General features: G+C 39.0%; 1 protein-coding gene across 14 annotated transcripts in view; it reads left to right on the forward strand.

The window, feature by feature from the left end:
- LRRFIP2 (LRR binding FLII interacting protein 2) overlaps nt 1-16,038 on the forward strand; it is a 52,782-nt gene extending 36,744 nt beyond the window's left edge. For 2 of the 14 annotated variants that reach the window (XM_048950777.1, XM_048950778.1), the window contains exons 17-26: nt 4,155-4,325; nt 4,832-4,924; nt 6,649-6,741; nt 10,358-10,459; nt 10,703-10,835; nt 11,737-11,786; nt 12,501-12,621; nt 13,213-13,292; nt 14,187-14,291; nt 14,984-16,037. In XM_048950777.1, the coding sequence (XP_048806734.1) occupies nt 4,155-4,325; nt 4,832-4,924; nt 6,649-6,741; nt 10,358-10,459; nt 10,703-10,835; nt 11,737-11,786; nt 12,501-12,621; nt 13,213-13,292; nt 14,187-14,291; nt 14,984-15,094 (1,059 nt within the window). In that variant the 3' untranslated portion in view covers nt 15,095-16,037. Of the gene's footprint in view, nt 1-4,154; nt 4,326-4,831; nt 4,925-6,648; nt 6,742-10,357; nt 10,460-10,702; nt 10,836-11,736; nt 11,787-12,500; nt 12,622-13,212; nt 13,293-14,186; nt 14,292-14,983 lie in introns of all 14 variants that reach the window. The other 12 variants (XM_048950776.1, XM_048950779.1, XM_048950785.1 and 9 more) reach the window with 12 other exon arrangements.
- The last annotated feature ends 6,658 nt before the right edge of the window (nt 16,039-22,696 follow it).

The following is a 22,696-nucleotide window of genomic DNA, read 5'->3' on the forward strand; positions in this document are numbered from 1 at the left end:
TCCACAATTAACAGTTTGCAGTTAATCTAAAGTATGATTGGTCTCTCTTCTGCACTGAAGGAAAACTAAATATAACAAATCAGGCAACTTACAATATCTTTTCCAGGATTTGTTCTCTTTCCTGCTATGTAGTCATGAGTGGCTTTGTATAAAATATAGAGCTCTTAACATACTTGTTTTACATCCATATAGAGGAAGAATTCAATGGCTGCTTCTTGCTGCTAGAGAATATAATGTTGGCATTTAACAGCCTCCTTTTATTTTCTTGGTTTAACAATGTGGTAGACATTCTAGCAAAGAGAAAATATGTAATTAGAGCTGTTCAAGGTAGCAAAAATGTTCTTTAGAGGATAATAATCTTTTGATATGATAGGATTAGAGCAATTTAAGCCTCTATTTTAACTATATTTGCTATATCACTATTAAAAAGATTTCAAAGAGTGTCAGAGTTGGTATGAAGCTGATTTATTTTTTTTAATAGTGTTAAACTTCCTTTGCATTTTCAAAGCTTTCCTCAACAGACTTAAGAATTGCTAGATTGTTAGACTTATCTATGATTGTACTAACTTTGAGATTGCATTATATTTTCAGAGTAGGTCTTCCTCTTACATTTCTGCATGTTTGCCAGCATGCCAAGGCAGTTGTTCTGTCATTACTTAGCACTCTTATTTGTGTGTTGTCTGTTAGAGTTGCTGAAGAGCACAGGTGTACAGTAGGCACTAAGATCTTTGACCTATGATCGACTTTAAAGATGGTACAAAATGTATTCTATTTTTTAAAATTATTATTAACGATATAAAATATATTAAGTTAATTTAGAGAAGTTCTTTCAGGAGCCCTTCTTTCTAGTTAGGAATGCACTGCCTTCTCAACTGCTAGTGTTTTCTTTCGTTTAACAAGGGCTACAAGGGTACCTGCTTCTACTTCTTGTGTTTTTCCAGTGCCTGGTAACTGTGATCTGTAGGCCCACTTCCCCCATATCTCTGTAGTTGCCTATCTCTCTTGCTACAAAAAGGTTTTCTTTTTCCACTTGGCTACAAATCTGGGTGTCAGCACAGTCAACAGTATTGTAAGTACTTTTGATTTAGTCAGTTTTTCACGTTTTTTAATGTCTCAGTTTGCCTCTGTTTTGCTAAGCCTTTCTGTATTCTCTTGCAGCAGCTAGAAAAGGAATCATTTTCCTTTCCTCAGCATTTTTTTCTAATGCATTTTATGGAGCTCTGTCTTGATGTCTGCTTTGTTTAGTCTTTTGGTTCAAGCTCCAGAGGCTTATTTGCACAGCCCTTTGGCTTTGCCAATGGAATTATTGGTGGTATTTCTTCTTAGTTACAGGTTATGTACAGAGTTTTATCTATTTTCATTCCAGCCCATTTCCACTGCTTCATCCTCAGGCATCCTACTGCCTCATCCAGGTCTTTCAGAAACTCTTCCAAATCCTTATTACTTCTTGCAAAACTGGGATATAACTGAAAATGCATGTAGTTCTTGCACCATAGGGAAGATGATGCTTTACAAAAATAAATAATGGTATCAATAATTGCACGAAATGGAGCTACGGTAGCTTAAGCTAGAAGAGAACATAGCATGAAAATTGTATACTTAAGAATATTTTTCCAATGCTAAAAGAAAAAAAAAAGTATTTTGTCATGCAGTTGGTTTAATCTCAAAAGCTTCTCAGGTGTTTTGATCACTTTTTAGACAGAGTTAACAGTCTGCGGTATAGGTAGATTTTGCTGCAAGTGTCCATACCTAATCCAGAACATCTGCTGCCATATCCTGAAGTCATCCTTGCAGAGCCTACCAGCACAAAAGGGCAGGTGTAGCACCTAGGGGACGACAGGGTGGCGAGGTGATGGGTTAACGGTTGGACCAAATGCTCTTAGCAGTCCTTCTAAGCTTAGTGGCTCTGTGAGTTAGTCTTCTCTTAAACAAAGGAACTATTCCAGAGATGTCTTAGTAAGATTAACTTTTTCGATTGGTCAGGGTCTTCTAAGCTTATCTCCTTTCTTGGAAACAATTGCCGCTCTTCTGTCTCAATATCAGTTTTATTCCTCTTCCATAAATGCAGATTTTTTTTGCATTAATTTGATGATTAATTGCGTTTTAATTTGATCTTCTAAGCTCCAAGCAAGTCTTTTTTTTTTTTTTTTTCTCTATTTTTTAAGGCAGCTAGGCATCTGTTTTGCAATCATTGTTTGCTCTTTTCTTAGTTCTTTCACAGAATCACAAGGTTGGAAACGACCTGCAAGATCATCCAATCCAACCACCCTCCCATTCCTATCAGTGCCACAAGCACTAACCCACCTCTCGTAGCTCCTCATCCAGGCGCCTCTTGAACACTACCAGGGATGGTGACTCCACCACCTCCCTGGGCAGCCATTCCAGTGCCTGACCACCCTCTGAGAGAAAAAGTTTCTCCTAATATCCAACCTAAACCTCCTCTGGTACAACTTCTGGCCATTTCCTCGGGTCCTACTATTTGCCTGGGAGAAGAGGCCAGACCCTTTTGCACCACAACCTCCCTTCAGGAAGTTGTAGATTGTTCTTGTTGATGGCTAGTGTTCTGGAGCACATGGATGAAATAAGGGGAATGTGGACTTGTTAAGATGGGGCGTGGGTTCATTTTGTAGATGTTTTCAGCTGCCTGAAAGGAGCTGTAGAAAAAACAGAACAGATTCCATACAGAGGCAAGGAGCGGTAGGGCAGGATGCAACAGACAAAGATTGTGTTGCAGCAAGAGAAATGCCAATTTGATTTCAAGAGTTTTCACAAGGAAGATAGTCAAACACGAGAACAAGTTACCCAGCCTTGTTGTGCACTCTGCATCCGTGGAAATCAGTCCAAAATAAGCTGCAGAGAGCTCCAATCAGCATGATCTTGGCCCAGCTTTAACTGGGAGGTTAGGCCAGATGGCATACAGGGACCTCTGCCAACATACATTACTGTATGATGCCACTCAAGACGCTCACGAAAATGAACAATAGTAGGCATTTTTCTCTGGTGTTTTTGTTGTTGCTTTTGTTAAATATAGAAGGACTATATCATCTGCCTTATATGACTCCTATTATTTTCCTTTTTCTTCCAAATGGAATTCTTCTTTAAAAGTGTTGGAAAGCTGTACTGTGTCTTGATGTTTTGCTTTACCATTAACTACAGAATTTGTCATGATTACATAATCACATTTTTTAATCTAAAACTTGAATTATCTGAATGCACTTCGAAGGGGTCTTTATTTTTTCATTATTTGCTTGTATCTCAGCCTGAATCTTCTTTGCTGTTTATTATTTTCTATCTCCTGGATGAGAACAATATCTTTCTCAATACTTCCTATGTTGTGTAGTCTATTCTGACCTGCAGTCTATCTGGACATCTCTGGAGTTATTTCTTCTGGAGTTTTTGAGATACTAGATTTCTCAGCATGAAATTCCAAAATTCAGTGTATTGAATTGATAGGCATGAATTTATATAATCATGATAGAAAAATAAAAGAGAAAATATGCACTTTAAGGACAGCTTCCTAAAAATGAAGGTTTGTTGTAACATGGATAAATAATTACACGTGTTATGATGTTATGAGACCTATGCATGATTTTGTATTTCTTAGAAAATTTTCTCTATTCTACTCCTTCAAAATAGGAAGATAAAACAGTTTAAGCCAAAATAATCATAATTACTAGAAAGATTTGTCTACCTTTCAACTTTGAATCTAGATTATAAAGCCCTTCTTATATAATGAGAATAAAATTAAAGCTGCTCTGAGAGATTTTTCTGTAGACATTTACAGTCATTTGTCTGAGTTCTTTCAGATTTGTTGCTGTGTTCTGACATGTTTTCCTTTGCATGCACTGAATATGAAGTAAATAATATGCTGATAATACTTTGTTCCTGTAAGTTATGAATGTTGTGAAGCAGAAAGTGTCAAGTGGAATACTACCCTGTAATTTTGTTACTTGTGCTATGATAATTTTCTCTATTGCTGTCTACAATATAATATGAATAATGGAAATTGAGCTTGATATCCATAAAGTTGTCACAGAAAAAATAGATCAGAAACAAGAGTAGTCGCGGAGTTTGACTGTGTAACAGTTAACACTTCAATTTTTATTATTAAAGCAATTAATAAAAAAGACAAATGTAACCCTTTATACCCATAGGATTCGCTCTCTGAAGTTGAAGAGAAGTACAAGAAAGCTATGGTTTCCAATGCTCAACTAGACAATGAGAAAAACAACTTGGTGTACCAAGTGGATACTCTAAAGGATGTCATTGAGGAGAAAGAAGAGCAAATAGCAGAGTACCAGAGGGAAAATGAAGAGAAGTCAAAGGTACTGATTTCTGAGGGCTTTATCTTCCCCCCTCCCCACTCTACAAAGATAGTTCATAGGAAGCTCCAACTTCTCAGTAAGAAGCAGACAAAGACCTCTGTATTAAGAGAAGAATCCGTCCAAATACTAAAGCAAAATATTCATTTGAACTGAATAGGATGAGTTTGGTCAAACTTTCTTGGAAACAGAAAATCTGTGGCAGTTTTTTTTTCCAGGCAATACATAGATAGACTAGGTATCGTTGATATTATGCATAAACCTTTATGGAGTCTTTTGTCTCCATTCCCTATCTTATTAAATGAATTTTCTGTATAGTAAGTATCTGGGGAACTTACCTAAAATTTAATCTGTGGTTTTTAGACTTTACATAGTTAGAATTTCTTAAGTTATTACAGGGGTTTCTTAGATATTGTGATGTCAAGATAGACTAGTAACTTGTTTAACTTAAATATATTTAAAATGCATGTCCAATCACAAATCAATAAAAATCATTTAATTCCATACAGGAATTGGAAAGACAGAAACACACGTGCAGTGTTCTGCAGCACAAGCTGGATGAACTTAAAGAGGGCCTGCGACAAAGAGATGAATTGATAGAGGTATGTTGATGTGTGGTAATGATGCATGATAGAACTTGTACAAATAAAATCAGTGCAAGATTTGAACAGGAACAGTCATCACACACAAAATTAGCTAAAATATTAACTCCCATTTTTATTAAAGAATTTATCTTGTTTTAGAGAATAGAATTTAAGCTAACCAGTCTGTTAGCTCGTAAAGTTAAGAACGTCCCTGAAAGATTTGCATGTATGTTATGTATTAGAAAATCCTTTGTTTGGTAACCATGATTCTCATGTGAATGTGCCTTGTGCCTTTACTTTCTTCTGAGAACAGAGATAATGCTTGTATGACCAAAATCTCATCCCACGTCCAGAAGTTCTGAAGCATGGATAGAACAAATTATTCTTCTTTGCTTTTTCCCAAAACTTCCATTTCAGCTGTTTCTGATTTTTTGTGACCATCAGCCACTGGAGTTCTCAGTACTGAGTGTTTGCTTGCTTTGCAGTCAAGCATAAACACAGCAACAGTTGTCAGTGTTACTGGGTCATAACCATGTTGCTGTTTTTTTCTTTTGTAGTGTAGTGCTGTATTTGAAATACACTGATTAAAACATCTGAAAGTAGTCAGCAAGCATGCTTCACTTCCTGGATGCTTGATTCAAACATTCTTCTCTTATGCTTTCAAGGGAGTTTTCTATGTGTTAAACAAAATCACTTGCCAAGGGAAGTGTGTAAAAAGCACTAAAGCAAGTGTTTTTTGCCAGTTGAACATAACTAGTTCCTATATAGCCATAATTCCATACATATCATTGTACTGTCCTTGTCAGCTAACTTTTCAGTATCAGCTGGTAATTAATCTTCTGCAACAGTTTAACTTTTCCTATTGTCATGTCCTGTACATTTACTATATTTCTAAATTTCTTTGCTGAACAGTGTTGGATATTGCAACTTGTCCATGTACTGTGATACTTCCTACTGCTTTTGACTAATGTTGCAATACTTTGAAGGCAGATTACATGAAGATGCTATATATGTAATACTCTCCTCAGCAGTTAATTCTAAATTTTTTTGTTGTTGTTAATGGTCAGCATCTAGCAAGCACCAATTTAAATTTTAAATTTATGGGCTAAAAGCCAGCTCTGTGTTTATTTAATGAAGTATTTATTTTGCCACCAGTGGTAGACAAATTATTGAATACAAGCGCAGGCTGAAAATCTATTAAAGTTTCTTGCAGTAGTACTATCTTACATAATTAGTTTGCTCTATGGCAGTAACCTTCCAAATGTATTTATTTCATTATGTGTTCTCTCAGGTCTTACCCCATAAACAAGGTTGTTTCTAGTTAACAGATTGTGTATCTGGGGAGGGGTTGGGGGAAGCTAGCAGGTGGGGTAGAACGTTGACTTCCAAACAGTGCTTAAAGGTGTCTGGAAACTACCACCTAATAATTGTTTGTCTGAAGAAGGCATGCTATCTCCAAACTGCAGTGGGAACTCTTGAAGAACAGTAGTGCTAGCTGTACAAAATTCTGCCCTTGACATGAAGAAGTGGAATAAAACTACAGTTCTTTTGCATGAATTCAAATGAAAAACATTATACAATGCTTAGTCACACTCGTTTTCTTTAACCTCATGTTCATATACTCTTTGGTTGGCTTTTATTGCTTTATTTCCTTTACCTTCAAATGTGAATTTTTGTTGTTTTTTTCCTCATTTCTTACTTGTCTTTCCTCTTTTATTCTTCCCTTATACTATTTACTACAGGAGAATCAACGCATGCAGCAGCATATAGATTCCATAACCAAAGAGGTGTTTGATCTCCAGGAGACAATTAATTGGAAAGATAAAAAAATAGGGGTAGGAAACAAATACGGGGGCAGAATTGTTCTTTTAAGTAGACTAATTCCCCTCCTCCTCCCAAGGAATGCTGTGTACTCCAAAGAAATGAAGGCCACTCCCAATTTAAATATTTAAGATGTTTTGCAGTCATCTTGTTTGAGAGACAGAATTAGCTCCACTTTCTTTACTTGCATAATGGTCAATAATATTAATATATAAAAAAAATGGAATTAACTGTTATGCACAATTTTTTCTTTCAGAACACTTTTAACCTGTAGTCAAGACTTGTAGAAGTCACTGTTAGCATATCCTTAACAGATGTAAGAATTGTTCCTTTACACTGATCCACAGATACATGGCACTGATAGAGTTTTACACAGAATTGAAGTAACTTTTAACGCTTTTAGTGTTTATGAAGGTAAACTAAATTTTTCAAAACCTGAACAGAGGTCAACCTTTGCTAGTGATTTGGCTGCTACCTTTATTGCTGCCTTAGAAATTTGCCTAAGAATCAGTGGATTTTTAATTGGTCTGCTTTCCACTAATTGGAATAGTGGAAAACCTGGGGAGCTGCAGGTGCTAAGGGTTCAAATGCAGAGAAGTCTCAGTGAATACTTGTTAAGGTTGTAGTTAGCATACCTAGTGCTAAGATATGTATGCAGACTTGAGTTGAATTCTTCAGCCACACGTGCACGTTTCTGTATTGCATTCTTGATCCTTCTAGGTCTTTACTTTGGATACAGTACTGAACCAGGCTGACTGGTACCAAGAGACTGAGAGCTGAAATTGAAACAATGGCTGTATCAGCTCTTTTGAGGAGTATCTATGGGGTTCCTGTGTAGTAGGAAAGGTGGTGCAGCAAGAACAGAGTCATGTATTTGTTTCACAGCTGATACAGTTCAGTCAGGGCTTGTCAGCTTTGTTTCTGGGCAGTCACAATGGAAAAGCTACCTCAAAGCCAGGCTGACCCTAAAAAAATAACTGCATGGCCTGAACTTGTGGCTGTTCTGGTCTACAAGTAAATTGCCCAGCGGTCAGAGGGAGTTAACTGTGGGTAGTCTTCAGAAGGGAAATGTCTTTTAGTGACTTCAGGGTTGTTTCTACCAAACTAATTTTACACCAGGATTTTGACTTATTCACATTTCTTTGAATATTAATGTATTTGCTGAAGCTCAAGTCAGTGTTAAAAGTGAAAAGTTGTCTTTAGCTTGCAGTGCCCAGGTTTATTTAAAAATATATGTATATACAACCTTTTTCCTTCACGTCAGTTTTATTGTTTCATTCCTTCAAACCATGCTGCTACATTCTCCTGCATCAGAAAAATAGTATTTCAACTTCCATAGTTGTTGTTTTTTTCTGGGTACACTCCAGGAAGCTTATTTTAATTCTGTATTAACTGATCATATGTCTTCCATATTTACTCTTCATCACTTCTATGTACCAGACTGTCTCAGTTTCTGTTTTTTTCTTTCCAATACCTCACCACAGTTAATGCAGAAGCTATTATACATCTAACGTTCAAAGAAATAAAAGCTACCTGGACAATAATTTTTCCTTTAGTTACTGCAGACAGTCACAAAGTCAAGAGCTAAAAAAATTTCCTCACAGTTTGTGTTCTCATCTCAAACTTAAAATCTCCTACTGCTTGAAATGTAACAATGCCACTGCCTTTTTTTCTCACATTACCTAAAATGTTCAGGTATCTTTCTAAGCTCTCAGTTCTTGTCTTTCTCCTCAGTACTGAGTCACATTGCTAATTCTACTCTCTTCCAGCTTCTGAATTTCTGAAGCTTTGCAAAGGAAGTAGTTTGACTTAGAATTATAACCTACCTCTAAAATGTTTGCAAGACTGGTACCTCAGAGGAAGGGAGAAAGGCAAGCCTAACAAAGATAGCACGACTTGTTTTACCCAAGTCTCCTTATATTATCCTGTTTCTACAAAGCAATCAAAATTTGTAGTTGCACCTTGTTATAATATGGTCAATTTGAGGACATTGAACAAAGCTTTTAGGTTAGATTATTACTGAAAGGTACAGCTGTTGTAGTCTAGTACGTGTGTGACCAATTTGAAATTAGCAGTGGTGCATCTGAGTTTGGTATAGATTTCATGGTTTTTGGAATATTTAATAATAAACACCCTGGACAAATATGCTCTTTATCAGGCAGTCAGATTTTAATCCTGTTGGTATGTCAAAACGTGCTTGTAGAGTTCAATTTGTTGTTATTATTACTATTTAAATTTTAATTTTCCTATGAGAAGAATTGCAATAGTACAATATCTAGTGTGAAATCCGTGTCATATCATAACCCTCAGGCATACAAGAACTAGCAGTTTTACTAAGATTTTTCAGTTTTGAGTAGTTATTAACAATCTCTCCATAGGTATAAGAACGTGGTTACAGCTATTTCCTGCTTGCCAGCACTTTTATGTGTTGGGAGAAAATAGGAAGGATTTTCTAGCAAGGCCAGCAGCATCACAGGGCACTGCCAAGAGCACAGGTTCTGCATCTATGGTGTGACTTTAGGCCTCTGTGCCCACCCTTGTGGGTGAACATAGAACACTCACCCCCACGCCACCCCTGTATGCTTCAGAAATGGCAGTCATCTTTAAGTGGAACACAAAACAATGTACTGATTAAGGATCTTCACACTGATGTTGTTACAAAGATGTAGTGTGGGTCTGGAAATGGAAGGACATCTTAAATTCTACATTTTAATTGTTTCGTGCTAATTGTTAAAGTTCAGCATACTGCAATCATGTGGAGCAATTACAAGCAATACAGTGGTATTCACCTTCATTTCTTTCTTGTTATCATTCCTTCCTAAAAGCATGATGCCAGGTGTAGCTAAATAACTTTCTTAGGAAAACTTGTGCATGTTTTTGCAGTTGCCCTGTAGTCAGGATCATTTGTAATGCATGCAATATTGAGCTTGAATGGAATACTGGGATCCTGCCCAGTCAAGGGAAAATGTCTGATTAACTGCCAAGTAACAGAGCTGCATTTTAGTTCGGTAGGCAAACCCATCTATGCCCCATATGTTGTGCTTTTAGCTGTGATCCTTTCTCGTGCTGGAATAGTACTGCTAGTGCTTGTTTCTGCTTTTCTGTGGAAGTGATTACTTTGCTTATAGTAAAAGGTGCTTGGTAGAAATAACCTAGACTTCTAAGTGGATGGCAGTGGTTCAGTGAGGTAAGATTTCTGCTTCCATACTTTAGAACTTACAGAAATTGATCTCAATGAGTGTGATGCTTGGAGATCTTTTGACAATTGAGTTCCAGCAAATTTTATATCTGGCCATGTTAAGAAGAATGAAGAATGACTTGCTCTTCTGGTGCTTTGTTTAGATTATCAAAATCTATCAAAACCAGAATATTCTAAAAAATTCTGTAATAGAAATTAACTAAGACCCCTCTGGGACAAAATTTGTCATGAGAAACATGGCAGTGAGGCTAGATGTTTGACTTGCAAAATGTAGTTGTTAGATGTTAGACACAGATGCATTTTACATACATAAAATACCCCTTTTAATTTCTTTTATTAAGCTTTTTGTATTTATGTTTAGAAAATCTTCCTGCTGTCTGTCATCTTTTTTCTCTATGCCATTCTTTTTCTTGCTATCTGCCTGAACCCAGGCCCTAGAAAGACAGAAAGATTACTTTGACTGCATTAAGAATGAGCGAGATGAGCTCAGAGAGGAGTTGGCTGACCTGAAGGAAACAATGAAGAGAGGAGAGGTATGTTGGTAGTAGCTGTGTGATGGTGTCAGAAATCCAGCAATGGGGCATGAAATCAAGGCTGGTGAAAAGGAGGAAGAATGGTTACTGTTCTTGTGCAGCCTGGATACATGACCTCGGGGTATGGAGCGTTTCATTGTAACTGTTTCAATCTCTTCAAGAAGGCTTTTCAAAAAGATTTCTGTACGGTTGCAGTTTAGCAGTGGTCTCCTCTGAGTGCCAATTTCTCTTTTGTACTTTCAGAAACATGGGTTAGTGATAATCCCAGATGGCACACCAAATGGTGATATCAACCATGAGTCTGCAGTTGGTGCAATAACAGTTGTATCGCAGGAAGCTGCTCAAGTCTTGGAATCTGCAGGAGAAGGGCCGCTAGGTAAAAATATCCCAAAATAAGTCAGAGTTTGAGGTCTGCTTGCTTTCCGTTCACAATCCAGGAGTTTTAACAACAATCAAAGATAACATATGTTTTTTTTCTTTTTCCCAGACCTTTATTTTAGCTTCTTAGTTAATCTGTGTGTAGTCAATACCCTGTGAAACTGTTAACATGCAGATAAATTTCTCCATACACTTGCATTATATTTGCACACAATGTATAATAATTAAGCATTGTTTAGATGGGGGCTGGGCTTGGTACGTGTTTGCATTGTGAAATACACACCTTTATGCTTTGTTACTGACAAGGTTATGCTTTCCTTGTAAACTACTATAATCATTACATTTCATTATCTGGCAGGGTATTTTGTAGCTATTACTGATCTCCTAGCTGATTTGAGATTTTGAAGTGTTCCTCTGGATCTTTCCCAAATAGTTTTCTGTGGTTTGAGAACAGCCACTATAAGACTTTCTACAAATGCATGCTTTCCACAAGCCTAGTGCCATACCTGAAGAGGTAGCAATCTTTAAGGATAAGGCAAGAAGAGTATGTGACTGGGAAAAAAACATGTTGGCTGCCTCTAGATTGAAACAAAACTATGTTTTACTATTTAAAACCGGTCTTCACTTGACTACTTGGTTGTTAATTTGCTTTGAAGAACTATTAAACTCAGAGCCCTTTGTTCTAGAGCTGTTACACTAATATATAAACAATTGGGTATTTTTCATGTTACTGCTATTAACTGAAAAGCATTATGTTATTGCTAGGGAGATATCATGGTTTTGTTCTCCCAATGCTGTTGGCTTTGTTTGAAGAATGTTTTACTTAGAAAACAAAAATTACAAGAAATAGATTCCTTACTTAAAGATTCATGTTTTCTAATGGAACTCTCTTGTTTTAGATGTCCGGCTACGCAAGTTAGCTGGAGAAAAGGAAGAATTGCTGTCCCAGGTAAAACAACCTGTTATTGTCAGAAATGTACCTCTTGTGTATCCTTTACAGGATATTCATAAAGTAGCAGTAAACAGATGCAGGCACCTAGATTTCCTTCTGGTATTATCCAGGAATACTGAATTCAGTGAAATGTAGCTCTCAGAAGCTCTAGCATCTTTCTGCCAAGCTGCTGAGCAGTGAAGTGTACAATTTCTTTAATCACTTCAGTTACTTAAACAGAAAGTTACTGGTACCAAAGTAGCTGTGTTTTAATGTAGTTTCAATACTGAGGAGAGAGCTCAAGAAAACATATGTCCAGTGAGTGTTCATTAGGAATACTAGTTTCTGTGCTTCTAGTTGAACGTATCATCAATATAAAAAAATATAAAGTGATGTTGCCAACATCTATTTTTGCTGAGAATGTACCTGCATCTTATGTGCATAAAAATATGTATAATTATAGCCATGTAAGTGTAAAAATCAATTAAAAGACTTTGCAACTCCCATTGCAAAGGCGACATGCAGAGAGTCCTTACCTTGCAACAGTGGGGAAATGGTTTCATAGGCAGATGTCTGGGAATGGACTTCCTGCCTCTCCTGCAAGGCTCTGCTATTCCCCCTTGCAGAACTGTCTCAGCAAGTGGCATCTTGCTACTATTTGGCCTCACTGAATGTTTGCATGTACTGCTACTGAATGTTTGTGTTTTTCACAAAGTGAAACTTGTGTTTCAGGTTAGAAAACTGAAGATGCAATTGGAAGAAGAAAGGCAGAAATACTCTAAAAGTGATGGCATGAATCCAGATATAGTAGGCTTAGAGAATGGTTCTGACTTGCAACTAATTGAAATGCAGAGTACGTATACAGTTACTATTCAGAGGTATTCTCACTGGGGAGATGAAGCTGGCTACCTTTTCCTGTGTTGTTACACAGGGTAGTATTGGGAGCAGATACATCATGGAGTAGGTATTTTTGCCTTGGTATGACTCCTTGCAGGAAATTTCTCACTATGTAATAACTTAAAAAATATGTATTTACTTGTGGTTAGTTGGGTTCTCAGTTAACAGTCTTGCCTAGAATGGGTGTCGATACTTGAACAAATGTGTTTTTTAGCTTTTAGAATTTCACCTGAATTGCTTTTGTTACAATGTCCCGATTATTTTGTTTCACACAGAAACTTACCTAAAAGATTTAACCATTCCCTAAAGCAAAATATGAGAAGTTACTAAAATATAGCTCAAAATTCACAACTGCTTCTTAGCAGCATTACACTCCTTTCCGTTCCAAGCAAGTTATTCCTTCAGCTGAATATTTTGCTTGTTTAACAGATTGTCATATGCCTCAATATAAATAAAATGGGCTTTTTTTAGTGAATTTGACTTAGAAGGAGTACTGATAGTACAGAGAACCACTCTGAGAAATGTATTCATGTCAATTTTTGTCTAGGAGATGCCAACAGGCAAATTAGTGAATACAAGTTTAGACTTTCAAAAGCTGAACAAGACATAACCACCTTGGAACAAAATGTAAGTGCATCTTTCTTCAAATTTATTCATACCATTATGCTTTTTCTGCAAACTTTCACAATACTTTTTCCTCAAGAAAACCTATGAAAACCTATAATTTGATTTACTACTTGCTTTTTAGTTTGCACAGAACAGTGTTACATTTGTACTTTCTTCCTACTTGCTGCAAGTAAATAGCTGTGCATAGTCTAACTCTGTATTTTATGTTTAAGTTGCACATTAATATACAGCAGAATGTAAAGAGGGACTGAATTCAGGAATTGTAGTCTATTAGCAAAGGGTGAGTAACAAGGTGGTATAATGCAGCATCTCTGCAGATCACTTGAAAATGTGAGTCAGAGTTGCACGACTGCACTCCCGTAGTCCATACTTTTCTGTTGAAATCCGTGCTTTGGCTTAAGATGCCTTGCATCATGTTATGACTCTTTCTTCTTTCTACTTTCATCTGTCTCTGCTTCTTAGCTTTCCAGGGTTAATATTAATCCCCGTGTATTCCCCAATTCTTTGTTTTACAGATTCCTCTCTCTGCTTAGTTCAGTCTCTTTTCATATCATCTGAAATATTTCCATACTATGTTCCATTCTCTACTGTTTTCTGCATCCTTTGCCAGGAGACCAGCAGAGAAGGGAAGGAAGTTCTGCCTGCCATTTTGTTGCTTTTAGCTTTTTTTTTTTGGTGGTAATAGTGGATTTTTTTGTTTGTTTTTGTTTTAAACACTTTGAAGTTATGGTTGTAGCTGAGTACATATAAACCTCCTCTTTCTCTACAGAGATGGGGGTAATTCACAGGATGCCTTGTGTTAGTGTTCTTTTGGAAATGGAAGAACTGATGGTAGGTGAGCTCAGAGTGGAACACCTTGGGTAATCATTCCTCTCGCTTTGTTTGGGTTTGCAGGTTGGACGGCTGGAGGGACAGGTTGCAAGGTATAAAAATGCAGCAGAAAATGCAGAAAAGGTGGAAGATGAACTCAAAGCTGAAAAGAGGAAGCTTCAGCGAGAGGTAATTAACTTGATTCACTTGTCTGGAACTGCACTGTCTTTTATGTCCAAGCTCTCTCTTTTTAGTAATCTTCTGTTACAGCTTTGAGTGTTTTCAGAAGGCCTCTGACTCTCAGTGCTGCATTCAGAGGACAACTGTAGCACGTGAAAGTAGCACTAAATACCATTCAATGCAGTATTGTCCTTGAAAGAGAGGATCTGAAGTTATATTTTCTTCTAAATGTGGTCACTTGGATATCTTAAGCTAATCCTTCCATAAATATTACTGAGGAGCCAACCTTCCCATAATCAAGTATCATCCTAGGAAGTTTCCATCACATACCTCACAAAGAGCTGGGAAGAACATGTTTGCTGCTGCTTGTGTGATGCCTGCTACCCATGGGAATATGTCCCCAGCAGCTAGTGACAGTAGTTGAGAGGACCTTATCTTTCAATAGCATGTAATGGGAAACTGGTGATGACAGTGTTTCATATTCAAATTGCTTACTCATTATTATGTTAATATTTAAGTTCTCCTTCATCTGGCTGCAGTAATGATATGGCTGCTCTTCAAGTATCAGCCTTAACTCACACAGTACTATTGTAAGGAATTTAATAGCTGTATTTCTGACTTTTATTTTCACTGTCAAGGCTTAAACACAGCAAAAAGTCCAATTAAATTTGGTGGTGATAACTTTTGATTTCATTTTATAGTTAAGAACAGCACTGGATAAGATAGAAGAGATGGAGATGACCAATAGCCACTTAATGAAACGGCTGGAGAAGATGAAGGCAAACAGGACTGCGCTTCTATCTCAACAGTGAAGTGGAAATTGAAAGTACAATGCACTGCTCCTTGAATAACTAGCCCTAGCTCATTTTTAAATACAGACTTTCATTGGCACACACTATGTGAACACAGAGTTGTTCAGTGGTGTTTTAGTTTCATAATTAAATGACGTACTTCTTTTTGTAACTTATGAGAAAATGAGATGTAGTTTGAATTCCCTTGTGAATAGCAGCAATTCTTCTGTAGCGTTTGATTCTAGAGTCAGAGCTGGAGCACAATGCTGTATGTTCAACCTGGTGATAGAAAACATTTTCACAGCTGTGGAATCAAGTTTACTCACGATCTCTTCTGGCTGCTTTAATGATGCTTGATGCTCAGAGACAACTGCATGAATTCAAGAAGACACTGTATTATAAACTTAACATACGTTTGCTCAAGACATCACACAGCACAAGTGCCTTTTATCTGGTGCAATTTAGACTTCATTCTTGAAATAACCGTTGAAATCAGATAACATTTTATTTTAAGATACATTTGGGGTGTTCACTGAACTTTATACATTTTGAAAATGCATTTTTGTAAAATATTTAAATTTATAAGAAAATAAATAGGGACTGTATATAAAAATCTGCTTTTTTTTTTTTTTGCATGGGCACATGTGAGTTCTAGATAATTTTGTCAAATACTGGCCCTTGATGCTCTTAGTTTAAGAGTACAGATTTTCAGGCTTTTGTTGTATTCCGTCAGTTTGTCATCTGCTGCTCAAGTGTGAACTGAAATTTTAGGGTGGGAGGAAGGGTTGGGGAATGTGGCTGAGGAGTTCATTAAATGGACACTTTACTGACCAAAAGCAGGTGCTTCGTGTTTTCTTTGAAATGCTGAGGTTCCAACAGAATAAAGTCTGCACAGAACAGTGAATTTTGATCTTCCTATTCATAAAAAGGGTTTTTTTACTTTTTAATCTAAAGGTTTTGAAGTAGTGAGTTTGGTTGGGTTTTTTCTGTTGTTTTTTTTTTTTCCTAGCCAGGTCTGGTACTTCATGATAATACCATCATCAAGTCAGTGCAAGTTGTTCTGGAACTGTTTTGTCTGTAGCTTATTCTCTGTGTTCAGTGAAAGCTATTCAGAACTTCCACTCTTTTCAAGCTGGCACAAGGGCTGTGTTAATAAATATCACCAGCAGTGGGAGTTCTTAACTGCCTGACACACTGTTAGCCTTTGTTTGAGGTTAGCGAGGCCAAATGTTTCACTTGAGAGGAATCGTTCTTTTGGACTCGCATCAGATACTTTCTTGTTGCAAATGGTTGCCTGTCAGTATTCCTCAAACCAAAATATATATTTACAATCCAGAGCATTTGTGCTTCTGTCTTTATGGGAGCTTATTTTCAAAGGAACTGCCATCTTTACACAGGACAAGTGAGTGTACTTTCTTTTTCCTTGGATGCTTTAATGTCTCTTGGGCATTAAAAACAAATGCTTTCTGTGTTGAGAAACATCCCTTAAGTAGCAGATCTCCCTAGAGCTGCTCGTTTATAGTAGTACTGTAGTTTGGTGATCATATAAATCATGCTCTTTGCTGTTAACTCTGCTTTCATATTGTGTACTTTCTATTGGTCTTGTTTTTGTATCATGTATTCTGGAGATTGAGATACTTCTGGGGTTCTGAGTGTGTTCACAAGTATGAATCACAATTTCAGGGGTTGGAAGGGACCTACTGTGCACTGGTGAGGCCTCACCTGGAGTACTGCATCCAGATGTGGAATTCACAGGAGAGACATGGACCTGTTGGAGCACAGCCAGAGGGTGGCCATTAAAATGATCTAAAGGAAGGAACACCTTTGGTATGAGTACAGGCTGAGAGAATGGGGCTTTGGGGATACCTGACAGCAGCCTTTCTGTATCTAAAGGCAGTTATGTGGAAGACAGGAACAGACTCTTCAGCAGCATCTTTTGTGATAGGACAAGGGAAAATGGTTATAAAGTAAAAGAGGGGAGATTGTTTTTCTATGGTGTGGGCACTGGAACAGGGACAGTTTGCCTGGAGAGGTGGTGGATGTCCCATTGTTGGAGACATCCTTCCTTTCCACAAGCCTGTGGTAGTTATGCTCAGTGAAATGCTGGTGGTTGGGGCTGGATGGAAAGGTTCAGTAAGCATCTGGTAGGGGCTCCAAGGAACGTGCCAGAAACCAGCACCAAAAAAGGTAAAGAAAAAGTAAAATTTTGCTGATTTGCTGTTGTTTTTTCTTCTTCTTGTCTATGGGACATCATACAGCAAAATGCATCCTGTGGTGCATCTAGTTTGCTCAGCTTTTTATACCAAACCCTGGTGAGACTGTGAATCCCCACAAGCTCATCTTGTGCCAAAAAGCAGACCTATACCCTAGACCAAGCAATCCATCTCCCTCAGATAGTGGGGTGCCAGGGCCCTGCCTTGTGCTGTCAGCATCCAAGCCAACAACAGAGCTCTAGGACTGGCTTTACAGAAATGAAAGTGCAAAGAGAGAGAAGCCTGTGATGCCTATTGCTGTTTAAGGGGGGAGAGTCAATTTCTAAAGCTCCAGATTCATTATTTACAAACAGAACTTCAATCAGAGCAAGTACAAGCATGTGCTGTTATTTTGAATACTGTCTTTGTCTTGAAATAATGGTGAAAATTAGAATTTGTTTCAGATAAAAGAGACGAGTATGATTTGTAACAAGGTACAACTGTTACTTAGGGGTGTTCCCCACTTTGCCTATGGAGCAACATTTTTGGGGGCTCAATGGAACCACCCACTCTGTAGATGTTTTGGATGGTTCTTGGTACAGCTGGTTTGGAAACTGTGCAGATTGCATGTGTGGTATGAGGTAGATCTGGGGAAGAGTGAGTCCAAAGTAATGCAGGCTTAGCACTGTTGAAGCTCTTCCGTACCAGAATAATACATTGCTTCGACAAGCGTGGAAGTGATCAGCTGTTGAAGTATTTGCTAAACCACTGTGACTTTGTTATAGAGTATCTTCAGAACTTTCCATTTTAAAGGAGGAGAGCAGTGCATATCTTCTAGACTGGAAAGTGGCACATTCTGAACATTCAGTGGCACACTTATGCTCGTGAGCTCTGAATCCAAGCAGGTACATCTTGCCAGTTGCAAGGCAAATATAGCATCCAAACTGGCTGTGGAGCCTTCTGTCTGTACTGCAGTAATACATCCTGATACCAGTCACAGTTGTTACACAGTGATCTCTGAGCTATTTCTAACAGGGGCATCTTGAGTGCAATTTTTGTCATTGTAACTGTCTCCAGCTAGCCTCTGGTGTGTTCTTACTGAATAGACCTTTGATTTAACTCCTCACAGGTTTCCCACAAAGCCATGCTGTCACAAGTCTGCTTGCTTTTTCCAGTCCGATGCCTCCTGCAACTTACCTGTAGCATCTGAAAGTATCAGACACCAAGAATGAAATGTAAGTTTTAATCTTCATGGGAGCAGTTCATGAGTTTTAATTATAAAATGTCAAGTGATGGGTTTTGTGGACCGTGCTGCTCTCTGTAGAGTTAAGGGTACCTCTGGGATGCAATGAAAACAAAACTATGTATGTATGTGTATTCAATTTCACGCTGCATGATCCTTTATACAATAGTCTTTTCTCTCCTGAGAGCCTTAAAGGCACGTATCAGTGAAGAGGATGACATGAGGTTCATCAGAAAGGGCATCAAACCCTCATCCTGTTCAAGGATACACATTAGATTTATCTAATATGCCAAAGTCTAATATACCAAAGAAATTATCAAAGATATTTGGGGTTTTATGTCCTGCATGCTCCAGCTCAATGTAGCGTTAAGCATCTGGATGGGCGCTTTTGTCTTCATTTACTTGCTACAGAACTTCAGTTCGCAGGCAGAAAGTTTGTTAGGCCCCCAGGCAAGGTGAGTTGTACTTGTGTTGGTTTAGGACCTGATAAAAGATCCATGAAATTATTTTTTGGAAGTTGTTCCTGAATGCTAAGTTTTGAGAAACAAAAAAGGGTTTGTGGCTGTAAGTCAGGCACGTGGTTTTGGTTTGCAAGGAAGCCTCCCTTGTTATTCACACTCACTTCAATTATGACTCTACTGCACTGGCACATTGGTAAAACTTATTCTCAGTGTAGTTTGCAAACAGTCACTGTGAAAGTCTGTTGAGAATGATTTTAAACACGCAGCAGGTACAGCTGTGTAAAAATGAGCTAATGCTGCATTGAAACCAACAGCAGGAATAGGCAGAAGTAGAATGGAAAGCACCTCCCTGTGCCGGGGTAATTAAAGCATGAGCATGATCAAGTGAGATAATTATTTACTGTTTGGCTTTTTTAATGCAAGATGCATGGCAGGAGGTGCAGCAGGGAGGCATTCATTCCTGGTGCAGTTGGCACTCTCTGAACAGGCCCTGCTCATCTGAGTGCTGCACATGCCAAAGCCTTTGCTCAAGGCCGCCTTTAGAGCCATCTGGTGTGTGGCAGTGGGATTCTCTGTAAGGGCTGCTCCTCTGCACCTGGAGCACATTTCTTGTCCTGGAATGGAGCAACACCTCCAAAAAGTGGGTAGAGCTGACCTTGTACTGCAAACAGCAAAGGACTGTGTATTGATGGGTAGGGAGTCTTGCCTAGTTTGACCTAATGGAGGACTATGAGCTTTCAGTGTCTGGTTGTGGTGGGGACACACAAACATAGACTAAGCTTCACGAGAAGAGCTGATATTAGAAGAGATTTAGGTAGTGATCAGTTTCTCCCTCTGCTTGCTGTCTGCTTTAGTCCTCTACCTTGGCCAAGGGTCGCATACGCTCTGTTTATACTCTGCTTTGTGTTCCTGTTTTCTCCAATGCTTTTGTCAAGCTTGGGAAGAGGAGGAAGACCTGAACCTGCAAGAGCTGCTTGATGGAGGGCAGAGGGAAAATCTGTATGAGACTATTGTTTCAGGATGGCTTGGAGGCAGTGTTCTTGACTCTCCTGCCCACAAAGTGCTGGGAAACTCCTGCAGAGAGAGAAACTCTCCAGGGAAGGCACTCAAATTCACATAAAGCACTAAATTCCCCTAAACCCTTCTAGGGGATTTGGGACAACCTTTCAAGCTCAGGTGCTTGAAACAGTAGTTAATTAAGGTTGCTCCTTTGGATAGAGTTGTTCTTACACCCAGTGAAGAATAGCAGAGACTGTAGGTAGTAAATAGTTTCCTCTACAAAAGGAGGAGAAGAAAATATATTCTACAGCTGCATTCAGAGAAAGCTGACCTTTGAGAAGCTATCAGTGGATCCAGGATGGTGAGCATTGCAGGATGTCCTGGTCTCTTCTCAAAAAGGGCCCCATGCTTACAGCCCACTGCTGCCAAAGCCTTGATGCCTGCACCCAGACACCTCGACTGCCTCAAGGTTTGCTGCCTGCCCTGACTGTCAGCAGAGGGCACTCAGTCTCTAGATGAGCAACGGGGAGAAAGCACAGATCTCAGGAACGAGCAATTGGCCTTCCTGCTTCAGCCTTTGGGAGACACCTGGTTTGAAAAGCTGTTAGTGATGTGGTTCAAGGGTTGGTAGCAGAAATGGGTGGTGTGAACGCAGTGAGAAAGGATGTGTGCAAGCACTGCTGAACAAAAGGTTAAAATGACCTGCATTGGTGACAGGCTGTCCTCAGCAATGAGAACTGAGGGCACAACATTCTGGAAGGCCAGTCTGAATGAAGGAAATGGGACAAGCAAGTATAGTTTATTACATTCTGTCTGGAGTCAGTGGAGTGCCCCTCAGAAAGGAAATCTCCCCTGTATTTTTCCTGTACATCTCTCATTCTGCTGCACAAGAGTTGCTTCTTTCCCATGTGCATTTGTAGCAGAACAAGATGCCCTGCAGCTATGGGAGCTCCTTTCTCTGCAGGCAGACAGAAGGGGAAGCTGGGCTTGTGCTGCTGGCTGTGACAACTGAGATGTGGCACCTTCCAAACAGCAGCTGGGGGTGCTGCATTCTTCTCTGGTCCTGTCCTAGCTTGAAACTGGTTATATACCATCAAGTTCCCCTCCTTTGGGTGAGAGAGACTGCTGGATGGCACTGTACTCTCTCATCTTTGGATGAACACTGAAGGTAGTTTTTGCTATCTTGCATTGTGAAGGTAGAAATGTTTTTTATATTTTTTTCCCAGCTTAATTGCTGCCTTAAAAGCTGTTAAGTGATGACACTTAGCAAGTGAGGATGTTCAGCCCGAAGAGAAGCTGCTTCTCTTGCTGCAGCTTGGAAGGCATTTTTTGCCTGCCCTCTGAAACTTGGCAGCCACTTGCTTTCTGTCCTGGTGTTTCAAAGTGATTACTGGAATATGCTGAAAGAATGGGATTTTCAGCATAAAATCTTCATCCTTGGCTAAAGAAGGGATTTTTGTTCCTGCCAAGCCTTTTTTTTTTTTTTCCTTAGTTCCCAGACAGCACCTTCAGCTGGTGCCCTGCACTTCAGCTTGTCTGTGATGGTGAGCAGACCTGTTCTGTACCTACTAGGAGTGTAAAAGCTTTCTAAAGAGGAGTTAGGAGCTGATAATGCAGGGAGAAACCTTGCAGTGCTTTGACATGGTGTGTGACAGCTCCACGTGTGGGTGAAAAAGCAGGACAGCAGAGAGCATCGTGCTGTGCTGTACTGCACTGCAAATGGACACAGGAGATGCCCAGGAGGAGAAAACTTTGATTACAGGAACACTGCTCATCAGTGCTGCATCCTGATCACCCGGTTGTAAAGCCAAGTCAGTCTTTCCTATACAGAGATTTTTAAAACCTTATTACCAGCTTTGTTTGGAGCTCAGCGTGCTGCCACCAGAGTGACAGCTCACATCCTTCCTTTCTGTTAGCCTGCCTAACTGTGAAACAGTTAATTTTTACCATTATTTTAGAGTTGGAGCCTGAAAATAAGCAGCAGTTTTGCTGCACCAGGAAAGATGAGGAAAAGTCTCCCTGAAATGACAGCCAACCACCCTCCTGCAAAGCCCTGCTTCCTGCAGGAGCCATCTCTGGTACGTGGTCCTGTGCCCACCTGATCTTTCTTAAGGGCTTAGAGCATGAAGGGGCAAGGGGAAGACAACAGAAGGAGCTATTTGGGTCGTGGCTTGGAGTTGAGACAGCTTCTTTCCAGATTGCTTATTACAGAAATGATTTATTTTGTAAAGCAGTGCTTCTGGCTGCTCCCAAAAGGGCTTCTGAAGATGTCCTCTGAAGGGGAAGGCTGTAATGAGTGGGAAAAACTGCTTGCAAGGGAGGAAACATGGAGTTGATTATCCTTGCTGACAGAACCTTTTGTGAGGAAAGGCATTTCAGCAATGATCCTAGTGAAGTTGTTTTTTTGGATTTGATAATTAAAAGCCTTCCAGGTTACATCTAAAAATTTGTTCTCCAGCTTAAAAGAAAAAGGGAGTAATTTGGGGGAAATGCTTGATTTGAAATGCCTGTGATTTCTTTCAGCGGAGTTAGTAACAATCCTCTCTTCCCATTTAGGATCTGAAGAAGTCTTCAGAGAAAAACAGGGCAGTGGAAAACTCATTGTAAATGAGAGAACCTTTGTGTAGAACTCCAGTTTTCTTGGGAATAGGTACCTTTTTTCTCTTTAGCTCCATCCCAAAATAATTTGATTAGTGGACTATTTCTTTGAGTTCATCTTTGAACCTGC

The sequence above is a fragment of the Lagopus muta genome, chromosome 7 (genome assembly GCF_023343835.1).
Source record: "Lagopus muta isolate bLagMut1 chromosome 7, bLagMut1 primary, whole genome shotgun sequence".
Lineage (NCBI taxonomy): Eukaryota > Metazoa > Chordata > Aves > Galliformes > Phasianidae > Lagopus > Lagopus muta.